Source organism: Mycteria americana, chromosome 2 (genome assembly GCF_035582795.1).
Source record: "Mycteria americana isolate JAX WOST 10 ecotype Jacksonville Zoo and Gardens chromosome 2, USCA_MyAme_1.0, whole genome shotgun sequence".
Classification (NCBI taxonomy): Eukaryota; Metazoa; Chordata; class Aves; order Ciconiiformes; family Ciconiidae; genus Mycteria; species Mycteria americana.
This window is the reverse complement of record NC_134366.1, coordinates 128,133,306-128,145,559: the sequence shown is the minus strand read 5'-3', so window position 1 is coordinate 128,145,559 and position 12,254 is coordinate 128,133,306. Positions and strand designations below refer to the sequence as shown.

Below are 12,254 nucleotides of genomic sequence, written 5' to 3'. Positions count from 1 at the left end.
CGGCAATTTTGATACTTGGTCTTCTCTTTTAGAAAGTATTAGAAAAGTAATATTTTCATTGACCTTTCTCTTTCTATTTTGTTTTACTTGAGTAAGCTGTTCAAAGTTATAGGTCACAAACTTTGTAGAATAATGTACAAGTATCAGGAATGCTGCCAACTATAAATACAATACTTCAAGTCATCATGCTACAAATACATGCCAAGTATAATATTTACTACTGTAAGAATCCTGTGATTCCAGTTCAGATAATAAATTTGTTTGTTGTGAGCAGCATGAAAGATAACTAGCGTCTCTTCTGTGAGAGGAACTATTTGTGCAGATTCAATAGCCTACACAGTAGTTTCATTTGATGTTAAATTTTACTGTAATTGAGACCTGAGCTTATTATGTTGTCATGAGCAAAGGATAAAGATGCCCAAATGTAAGTTTGTGTCATTACAAGAGTCTGCATTATTGTGCATTCATTTCATTTATTAAGGGCATTGAGTCATATTTGCCAATGACAGGATTCACATATGTAATTTTTAAAGATTTCCATAAATTAAAAAAAGGAAACAAACTAATATCAGAACAAACTAATATCAGCTCTTGCTTTCTATCCCAACATGAGAATTAGGTTAAATAAACAGGCCTCAAACCCTACCAGACTAACTGGGGAAATGCATGCTCCTTTACTGGACCTGTCCGTGAAAGTGCTTTCACTAAAAATGATGAGCTGTAGTGTTGGTCTGTTCCAGCAAGCCACGCAATATCTCCTCCTGTGGTGCTGCAGGAGGAAAGAGGTAGTGTGTTGGATAACTGTCTCACAAAACGTTATACCCTAAGAGCTTTATAAATCAAACTGAAGTACTTTGGCGGGGTTTAATTTTATTAAGTGACTTGGGAACAAGATTAATTTAGTCTTGTTTCTTTATTCACATGTCAGAAGTGAATCATCCTTGAGATCTGTGAATGTATTTATCATGCATAAGTATTCACCAAATAGTTTGAGTGAACAATTTCTACAGGAAGGATGGTTCACAAACCATGCTACAACTGCTATTTGTTATTCATAATTCCTGGCATGTGATGATCACATTGCTTCTGCTCTCTGACTGGATAACTGAAACATTTTAACAGAAAAATGATGGGGAGAAATCCACACATTTTTGGTACAAAATTACTGAACTTCTGAAGTTCATAAATATTGGCATGGATATTCAGTACCTGAGTATTTCTAAAAAATTAATGGCACAGCCCTAAGAATTGCAACATATTGATTTCAAGTAATTAATTTGCTTATGTATGTGTGGGTCTCTGTTTTCAATAGTGAACCTGCTCCACTCAAAATTTTGAATAGCACTCAAGCATGATTAGAAGGGTAATGAAATTGTCAAAGGTGACTTAATTAGCTACTGTTTGCATTTATATGGAGTGAAAAACTTGGTATAGCTAGGGTCTTTTTAATTTTTGATAGAGTCACCCCAGATGCTGGAGTGCTAAAATACATCAGTATGTCTCTCTGAAAGCGTGTTCAGAACAGCTTACAAACTCAATTAGTGAATCTGTAATCTGCACTGACTTCTTTATGTTAACTGTGTGGAAACAAATGACATTTTTACAGCTGATTTCTGTGGGACTTCCTACAGCGGTGCTGCACAGGAAGATAAATAGCATGTGGTGCTTGGTACCTCTAAAAGAGCAGCGTATTGGAAGGGAGCCTTTATATTTTAATTGGGGCAGCAATGTACCAAATTCAAACTTTATGATTTCTTGGCACAAACCCTATAGATTAATTAGGAAAGCATCTGTGCTTCAATATTTAAGTTTAAAATAAGGTCACATTTTCTTCTTCTCTGCACACTAACAAATGAGAAGGGAATTGTACAAAGTGTATGTAGATAATGTAGGTGGGTAACCTTGAAGATACGCAAAAAAGAGTGAGCTTCCCATTTAACTGGCAGGTTTTGTGCTCATTTCAAGGCCCTGACTTGTATACAATATAAGATTGATGGGCTGTGTTCCTTGCCAGCATAACTGTAGGTAGATCTACACCAGCAAAAAAAAGACCTGGTTTATATATGTAAAATGAAACCATGAACTTTAAATCATATCCAGAGTTCACCAGACTGAAGGGATACTTAATACAATGTTTATAATCTTAGCTAGTTCCCTGGTTCCCAGGGAAGTTTACAAACAGCGAAGATGTCAAGGGCCTTGATCTGGGAGAGAATTCCCTCACAAAGGCAAGATATGTGACACAAGGCCTGGCCAAGTCGATTGCTCAGCAGGGGCACAGGTGACTAGGAAGGTGTGGAAGGTGAAAAGAGCATGTTCCTTGGTGCCAAGGAAAGCAGCGGTGCCTAAACAGGTCCCTGCTTGTCCTGCATTCCCCCCAGGTCCTCTGCTGGGCTCCATAGGAGGTGGGATGAAATGTGCTGATGCAAGGAATTGGTTAAGCGGTCGGGAGAAAGTACTGAGGATCCTTGTAGGGCTGACTCTGCTAGCACTCACTGCTACAGCTCAGTGTCCTAGAGGAACTATGTTGCTTTGGGATAGTACTTTTCACTGTCTGTCCTAAGGGACTTATTTTTGTATAGGCATCCCACCCTGAAAGGAGAACTGCAGTGTCAAAGTGGAGATGGAGACGCAGAGGAGAGAAGTGTTCAGGAGAAGAATTCATCTGGTGTATTGGGAAAGTTGTTCAACAAGTGCATAGCTGGCTTTCTGTGCCTTTGCAGAGCTACATTTCTTGATCTAGACTGTTCAGCTGTGTCTAAAATTTAAATTCAAGTGCTGAGGGGTATATCGGAGGTGGGAGTAACTGGGAAAAGTTGTGGCTCCAGTAGCAGCATAATGCAACGGGCTAAAGCTGTTGGGACAACTCTTTGTGATTCAGTGCAAACCAGGAAAAAAAATAGCCTTATTACATTTTTTAAGAAACTCAGATGGCTTCCTCTCAGGCCCAGCTATGGGTACAGGTAGGCCAGATTTAGCAATCAAGCCCTATATTTCTGATTAGATTTTCTTTTCCTTTAATATTCTTAAAAAAGATGTTAGATTTTCATTCATTTAAACAATAGGCTATGAAGAGTAAGTGCTTCACCTTTGTTTGTTATATCTGGACAAAGCTGCCCATAACTAAGTGAATCATCTGTCTGAGAACTGTTTATGTAAGTTTTGTAGCCACCTTAAACACCTTAAATTCTATATGCATCTTCTACTTGAATATTTTTACCTGTGAAGGCTGATCTAATATCTGCCTGTTGAGCCTGTGTAGCTGCCGTGCAAAGCCTTGAAACGTTACAGCAGTGAACTTGAATTGTGAGTGAGGGTTGCGATGTCTGAGCAGGAGAAATGGGTCAGTTAGTAAAATTCCCAACCCATGAATGAAAAAAGAACACTGGGCTGATGAGCTGGAAGAGAAGCAGGCTTCTGAAACATGGGGGAGATATTGATGTGTCAAGGGAAAATAGCTTGAGGCAAGACTCTGATCAGATAGGTAGTACATAAATATATAACATCTGAGTGTCCTGGTTTCAGCTGGGATAGAGTTAATTTTCTTCCTAGTAGCTGGTATGGTGCCGTGTTTTGGATTTAGTATGAGAATAATGTTGATAACACACTGAAGTTTTAGTTGTTGCTAAGTAATGTTTACACCGGTCAAGGACTTCTCAGCTTCCCATGCTCTGCCAGGTGCACAAGAAGCTGGGAGGGGGCACAGCCAGGACAGCTGACCCCAACTGGCCAAAGTTGGGTCAGCCATACCATACCAGTCCATACCATATGATGTCAAGCTCAGTATAGAAACTGGGGGAGTTGGCCGGGGAGCGACGATCGCTGCTCGGGGACTGGCTGGGCATTGGTCAGCGGGTGGTGAGCAATTGCATTGTGCATCACTTGTTTTGTACACTGTTTTATCATTATTATTATTATTATTATTATTATTATTATTATTTATTATTATTATTATTATCTCTTCCTCTGCTGATCTATTAAACTGTCTTTATCTCAACCCATGAGCTTTTTTTTCCTGATTCTCTCCCCCATCCCACAGCGGGGTGGACGGGGAACAAGCGGCTGTGTGGTGCTTAGTTGCTGACTTGGGTTGAACCATGACACTGAGGCATAAGAGGAGTCTGTTAGGTGTGGGGCAGTATCTGGGGTCCCGTGCTTCATCTGCCTGTTGCAGTAATAAATGTTTCTTGGTTTGGGATCAGGCTGTTGAATCGCCTCCCTCTGTCCCGTCACCCTAAGAAAAACCTTCCTCAGATTGTGGAACATGGTGTGACGTTTTTCCCCTCACAAAACATGAATGTGCTTGTGAGTCGCTTCTGAGCATCACAATGAACGTGTTTTCCTCGGGGAAGAATTTTTTGACAGGTCGCTCTGTGCAATAACATTGTCTCCTTCCAGTACAACTTCCCTGATCAAACAGGCTTAAAGCAGGTTTGGGGCCTGGCTGGTTTCCGTTCAGGGCAGACCTTGGCCTCGTGGAAGCAGAAGAATACGAGGTTTGTGCAGGGCCTTAACACGCTTAAATCCTTACATCCACGCTGTTCCTGTGTGCATGGTGAAACAGCCAAGTCCTGTGCACTTTTACTCTACGGACTTGTTCTTGCTTCTTTGCAAAGGGCAAACATCGAGTGTCCTGGCAGTGGTCCCGCTAGCAGGTGCTCCCCGTTGCTTCCCTCACAGAAAGCGGCTTCTGCTATGCGGGAGGGAAGGCAAGGAAAAGGAGCTGTGAAGCGCAAGTTTAGCACAAAAGGCAACAACATTTTCCCCAGTATAGCAGGGTAGCGAGCTCTTGATAAAACTCCCAGCAGTAATATATCTGCTTTCCTATGTCAGCCGTCTATTCTGACCTCTTGCTGAGGAAAGGAGAGGACTTTCCTTGGCTGGTTTGCCCTCCTGTCATCAAGAAAGCAATTTCTGCCACCTGGTTTGATGGCTGTGGGCCCAGGACAGATTACCATCTTCACTCTCTCTCCCTGTCTCTCTCTTTTCTCTTGGAAGTCTTCTTTGGATCATCTCCCCCCCCCCCCCCCCCCCCCCCGAATTAAAAAAATATACACACACAACAAAAAAAAATCTCTGTTCTGACACATCATATCTTCCAGACTACACATACATCCTCCATGTTAATGCTTTAGGGGTTAATAGGTTCACTTGCAAAATTTCACTCCCTCTCCTCACACTTGTCTTTCCTGCTCTGCCATATGTGTCCTAAAATCTGCCTTTCAGTTTAGAGCTTGTTCATTTTCCAAATAAAAATGTAGCTCTGAAAGCTACATCATCACAACATCCTGCACTTAAATAATCTGAATATTGGAGAGCGTAAAGGAGACTTTGCCCGTTTTCTCTGCCTGCAGTGATGCAATAGGAATGTAATATGCTTCTCATAGACAATTAGGGCACGCATCACTTAGTTCCAATGTAAATCAGATTACATACTCAGGTACTGGATTACTTGCCTTGTAGTAGTTCTGCTCTTCATGGGATCCAGTAAACAGCATATAGGTTACTTATAGATCTAGAAGGCCTTTGTTGTTGGGCGATGTTTTGGATGGGTTGATGTATGTCAAATTCTATTATATTGTAGACTTTTTGTGAATGGTGAAATAAGATCATAAAAGTTTTGACTCTGAAGTGCTGAAGTCAACTCTGTTTTTATTTTCCTCTGAGTTCAGAGTTTAAATGAAATATGTGTAGGTGCACATGGACTGTATTGTTAGGAAATGTTCTGCTTCTTATTCTGTGACTTCTGGGGCTAAAACCTTGTATGATTTTGGCACTCTTTGCTTAATGCTCCAGATGTCTAGTTTCTTCATATAATTTTTTTCCCTTTACAATGTAAAAAGCATTCAGCTGTAAGAACTATACCTAGTACACAATACCTAACACCAATCTGCTAGAATATGGTTATTTTGTGATTTGTCCATGATACAGAATACACCCAGGTACAAGATAACACATTTCTGCAAGCAACAGAAGATATACTCATGTGCAATAAAACCACTAGTAAGAATAAGGAATCACATAAGGATACTTCTAGAGCAGCATATTTGAAAGAACTATACTTACAATTTTTTTAAAGCAATCCAAGTAATTTTATCAATATGGTAAATCAGCAGCGATTGTTCTTTGATTGGTGTAGGCACGTGCATGAGCAGTTTTTTGTAAGGCATGCCAAAAATATGCTGGTCTGCATTGTCAGTGTGTGGATGTAAATAATGCAATATCCCCCACTTCAATTCACTTTTCTGGCTTTATTTTTTCTTAAAATGTAGAAGTGTATGGGTTTGGGTTTTTCGTGTGGAACTACAATAAAACAATATTCTTTTATTGCAGCACATCACTGAATGAGATGGCCTGGCTATATTTTTTGTTAGCTCACGGCCTTGAGAAGAGAGCTAGGAGCGGGGCCACTGAAGGCAGTGAGAATATACAGCATCAGTGAGGACCGAGTAATTTTTGCTTTCTTTCAGATAGAACAGGGAACAGAAACAAATTTTCCTGTCTAAGGTATTTCTGTATAGTTACTGAGAAAGTGTCATAGGCCTCCATGTTGTGCTCTGAAATACTCACATGCAAGCCAGCTTCATGTACTATATCAATCCAACCTTGCGCACAAGCTGGTAAGCTCTGCTGAGGGGTGAAATATAGGATATTGTGTTCAGCCTTGTGCTAATTTGGTTAGAATGCTCCCTGGCTACAGCTGGTGCTAAGCCAGTGGGTTCAGAGCATGGCCAAAACGAGCAAGCGGCTATCTGCATCTTATAAAGTAGATATGCCCCTCTTTAATGAGAAAGGCAAACAGGAGACCGCACTGTTGAGGGCGTGAGGTTTGGGGTTTTTTTTGTTAGCTTTCTGGGACTGAAAATTGGAAAGAGCTTTTTGTGTATATTCAAGGAGCAAGAATAAGGAAAGCTGTGGGTTATGTCCTCTGCGTATGGCTTTCAACATGACACCTATTGTGTTATGCCAATTCATACAGGCTGAAGTCTTGGACTCTAAGTGATTGATTCAAATTACAAAGTAAACAGGGGAGGAAGTTGGTGGAAACGGGTGTTATTTAGGGAAGGGCATCCTTAAAACTGTGTTGCAGTGGGAGGTTGGAGACACAAGCATCTGCTATGTGGACAAATTTAGTTATAAAACCCGGTTCCCTTGTAGTCAGTGGAGCATACCTATCAAATCTGGGACCTAGCTCACTTGCTTTCCATGGAGGATTTTCATCTTGTTTGAGCAGAACTGGGATTTTGACAGAGATGCTTGATTAGAATAAATGGAGCATTCCTATCAAATGCAGGAAACTAATGAATCCATGGGTAAGCTCCATTAATTTCAATACAGTGCTAAATGTGTTATATGTTATGAGAGAGAGGTTGCTGCGTATGTGCACTTACCAATTTTCTTAATGCTAAATTCTAGCTGATTTTAAGTTCTTTTTTTAGATTCCATAAAGCATGAGTATAACTGATGTTTTCATATTTAGAAAGGTAAATAAGCATCTGTTCTGTGGTATAAAAAACAAGAAGAATAATCTGAAAATATTTTTTGATAGGATCTCCCATTTAAAAGTGGCTTCATTTAGTGCCTTCATTTTCAGATAAATTGTTTCAGGCCCAGAGAAAATCTTTGCCAATTTTCATCACAGAACAAATTTTGCTTTTATACTAGTCCCCTTCTCCCCCCTAAAATAAGATTTCTGTTATATAAGAAAACAACAACAATAAACAGCCTAAACAACAATACCATAAATAGGATGATAGAATTTGCGTTGTTATTTTACAATGCATCATTTCCTGTGTATTTCCATGACTCATGTCACATCTACAAACACTAACTTAAACTCCACCTGTTTTCCAAAGAACTGTCACTAATAAATTTGGTCCATGGAGTTTTAGGAAACGTAAGTTTCAACACAGGGTAGGTAGGTGACAAGCCAAGGAGAAGAGTGTAAGAGAGTTATAACAGGCCATTCCTCCTCCTCCTAGCATCCTTGTGAGGAGCACGAGTGATTTGCACAGTATTTAATCCCATTTACATCCAGTTAAAGAAAGGTATCTTGTCCTTTCTCTATCCACACTTTCATACACTCCACCTCCATCTTTCTGCACTTCCTACAGAGACTTGCATCAATGCTTGATAGGAAATCAAATCCTGTTGTAGGTTTTACAACAGGGGAATACAAGCAGATATCAGTTGACTTTTCTTTTAGTCTCTTTTGCTGGGACTTTTTCTTTGGGGATTATCTCCACTGCAAGACAAACACCTTGGTTGGGAAAAGAAGGGCTAGAGATTCCTTACAACACTTGCACTGTTCAGTGAATATACATAAACTTACATAATGAATCACAGAAAAGCCATGGCTTTGCCTGGTAATGTCTTGACAACATCCAAGTCTGGAGATTCTTCCACCCATCTGGTAAACCTGCTCCTAGCTAAACCTGCTAGGAGGCACTGGCCTCCTAGAGAAGTTTTTCCTGATGTCCAGTTTGAACGTCCCAACCCGCAGTTGGTGGCTGTTGTCCCTGGTTATACACTCTGAAGAGTTTCTCTCCACATTTTTTGTAACTCCCCTTCAGGCAGTGGTGGGCTGCAATTACATCTCTCCCTGCCTTGTAACCTACTCTTTGTCACATGAAACAAATCCAGCTCCCTTAACCGCTTCTTCAAGTCACCTGCTTTAGGCTCCAGCTGCCATGGTGGTCTGCCACAGAGCCCTCTCCTGCCTCTCAGCAGCCTTCTTGAACTGTGGAGGGGAAAGCCAGGCACACTGTCCCAGCTGCTGTCTTACCAGTAGAGACAGCAGCTGAGTAGAGAGGGTAATAACTTTTCTTGATCTGCTGGCTGTACATTTAATGTAGCCAGTATGAGATTTTCTTTATCTGTGATCAGAGAGTATGCTGTTGGCTCATTTTCAGCTTGGCACCAGCCATCACCTCCAGGTCCTTTTCAGCAAGGCAAAAATGTCTATAAAGATAGATGCATCCTTGGGGAGGGGAGGGGGAATGCAGTCTTTAAAACCAGCAATAACTGCTTCCTCTTCTCCTCTTTCAAAAAAGAAAAAAATCCCTGTGACGCTTCCTTGTGAGTATGTGGTTGGGAAGAATGATAACGTTGAAAGGAGGAAACAACCAAAATCTGTTGCTTCAAGGTATCTCCAGGTAAAGCAGAGTCTCTAAAATCAAGCAACTCCTAAATTCTGTAACTGTTAGTAAAAATAACTTATTTACCCTACAATATTAAATCACAAGCTTTCCAAGAATATTTTCGCAAAACATTCAAATACAAAGTTAAAATAGCAAGGAGACTGTCATCACTGCTAATGCATTGAGTCCTGTATCTGTCTATGTATTGTTAGAATAAAAATAAATAGAGCACATAAGCCAAGCACTTTCTTTTTCTGGTATTGGTTATAAGAAAAAGGTCGCTTTTCAACTTTTTCTAAAAACATCCCTCAGTAGGATGCCTGTTATGTATGAATCTTTTTGCTGAAAGGAAATTGAAAAAAAATGGTAAACAGAAAAGGAAACCCCTTTTGCTATAAGTGAAATTTTGTTCCGTGTCGACTATTATTAGCCATTAGATGATAAGTAGGCAGATTGGATAGATGTTTCTTGAAATCCTACATAGTATGCAGAACATGCTTTCATTGTGCTTCCTGGCATTATAAGATAATATGCCTTATTTGGAAATATAATGATCAGTTCTGTTAAATCATGTTCAATCAGCTTATATAATAACACCTATATTTTGTTATTCATTTCAGATTTCAGAGACCTATGCCTTCCTACCGAGAGAAGCGGTGACACGATTTCTAATGAGCTGCTCAGAGTGCCAGAAAAGAATGCATTTAAACCCAGATGGAGCGGATCATAAAGGTAGTTTTAGTGTCAAATAGTGGGATGTAAAGTCATTTTATTCCTAATACCCATTTATATTTTCCTAACTTAAGTGAGGGTTCATAAAAATTTGGTAGACTGGAACAGTTCAGTAAGTCAGATCATCTTATTAACTTAAGCTGGAAGGTAGTGAATCTTCTGCTTTTGCTCAAGGATGGACTGTAATACCATATGCACCCTCAACAGAAAGATGATTTTATCTGGAGGAAATAATTTATTTTGCTATGGAAATGTTTATATGGGGGCTTAAACATAAGGAATAGATAGGGTGCGTGTGCTGTAGTCATTTAGAGTAGAAGAACTCATCACTTTTCAGGGTTTGAACTTGATTTTCATTTTTCTTCGGGAGACTTCCATCTGTACAGCCTACAAGCAATTGAAAATGCCAGAGTTAGAACTCAATGACATAACTGTCTGACTTTGACTGCAGAGTAGGCTCAAGTAGCCTCCACAATTAACATATAATGCGTAATAAATATTTTTATTGCAGATAATGGAAAACCTCCAACTTTGGTGACCAGTATGATTGATTACAACATGCCAATTACTATGGCTTATATGAAACACATGAAGCTGCAGCTACTAAATTCACAGCAAGATGAGGTAAAACTGGAAATCTTTTAAATTTGTTTTTCCCTTCTCCTGTGTTTTTTAGTGCTCATCTTTGCAATAGCCAGGAAACTGAACTGAAGATGATTGTTGATGCCATCTTTATAATTTTGTTGCTAAAACAGTGAGTCTGAAACCAAGCCAAGGCTGTTTGCAAGTAATCAGGTTGAGAGAAAATGTCATGACATACCACCCTTCCATGGTTGGGGGTAATATGCTGTACTGCTTCAAATTACCTGAAGGTGCCCTTTTACTGTCTGAACCAGCAGAAAGGTTAAGGGAGGCAGCGTGTTCACCCGAGACTTAGTGCTGTGCTCAGCAGTGACTTTCATTGTCTACTTCTAGAAAGCAATACCATCAACAGCTGAAATGAATGGCATGGTGTTCTCAAGGTTAGCAGCCAGGATGCAACACATTATAGTGAGATAGATGGAAGCTCTGGCAACGTCAGCTGAAATCTCTAAGGCAAAAAACTTGATAAATAAGAGTAGGGGTTGCTTTTGAAACTTTGTATAAAAAGACAGAATCAAAAAGGAAGAGAAGTAGGCTGAGAATCAAGCTTCTTCAGAGAGAATTGGAGTTGAATTGCATTTATTTCTTCTCAAAAATTATTTTCTTTCTGTGATTTATTCAAAGTTTTTCCAGATCTTAAGAAATGCTTCATCAATTGGATGGTACCTACCGAATTATTTGTAATAGACTCATTTTGCTAGAAATGTGTTCATTTACCATTTGAGCTGCCAAATAGTTAGAAGCCCGGCTATGTGCCAGCCAAAAAGCAGTCCTGCATGCTGTGTCCTTCTGCCTGACTACAAGATTTTTTTTAATAAAGAAAACCTTCAAAACCAACCTTAGCAGCTGGTTTATGTCAAAGACCCTGACTGACTCTTGACTTCTGTGGAGTCAGTCAGATTTGGTTTCATAATACATAGATATGGGCTATGGGTGAAGATTTATGAATTATTCAACACCCCATAGAACGGGGATTTCATCACTCTTCTAGAAATATCAGGATCCTTGTTTCGCTTGTGCCTTTTTTTTTAGTTGTGGAGGGTGTGGGGAAAGATCCCCTAGTCTTTGAGTTCTTCATGCACAAATACAGCCTGGTCGTCTTTCCCTCCTATTGAGTCTTCCCTCTGCGTGCTGCCCCTTTTCAGGAATCTGGCAGCAGGGTTCCAAGCAGCAGGAGAGAAGGGGCTTTATCCCTGCAGTAGCCTTAGGAGTTAAAGGACTCTTTGGTTTTTCCACTTCCTCCCTTTGAGAATTATTCCTCCCACAACAGGGTCAAGGGCTCATTCTGGATCATGGCCACCTGTCACAGTGCCTCTACAGCTTGAATGTTTAGGTGTAGTATTTCTGCTCTGATGACTGAAATTTGCGTTAAACCAGTTTTTCATCTAGATGAACCAGTGGAGATGATATGGTGGCAGCAGGAAGCACCATTGCTTGGTATCTCCCTGCCCAGCTTGGTTTTGCAGCTCTAATGTTACTGTGTATGAAATGTTTGTAGCACTGGATTTATGAAAAGTAATTTTTGATATGTTTTAGTAATAACGTCTTTGCCAGGGCAGAGTGGGCACAAGGAAAGTTCTCAAGATAATCTTTACATCTTTTCTCAAGGCAGAGTTTTGCTAAGAATTTCTTTTTCCTTCAGGCTGTACATTTGTTGCACTGAGAACAAAATGGCAATGAAGATGGTGTAATACAAAGCAGGAAGATTTTTGGTGCATACATTCAAACTATTTAATGTGC

General features: G+C 40.0%; 1 protein-coding gene across 4 annotated transcripts in view; it reads left to right on the top strand.

Moving 5' to 3' along the window:
* Positions 1-12,254, top strand: part of NOL4 (nucleolar protein 4) — a 196,841-nt gene that overhangs the window by 37,030 nt on the left and 147,557 nt on the right. For all 4 annotated transcript variants that reach the window (XM_075495702.1, XM_075495701.1, XM_075495700.1 and 1 more), the window contains exons 3-4: positions 9,761-9,872; positions 10,384-10,496. In XM_075495702.1, coding sequence (XP_075351817.1) covers positions 9,761-9,872; positions 10,384-10,496 — 225 coding nt within the window. The remainder of the gene's footprint in view (positions 1-9,760; positions 9,873-10,383; positions 10,497-12,254) is intronic.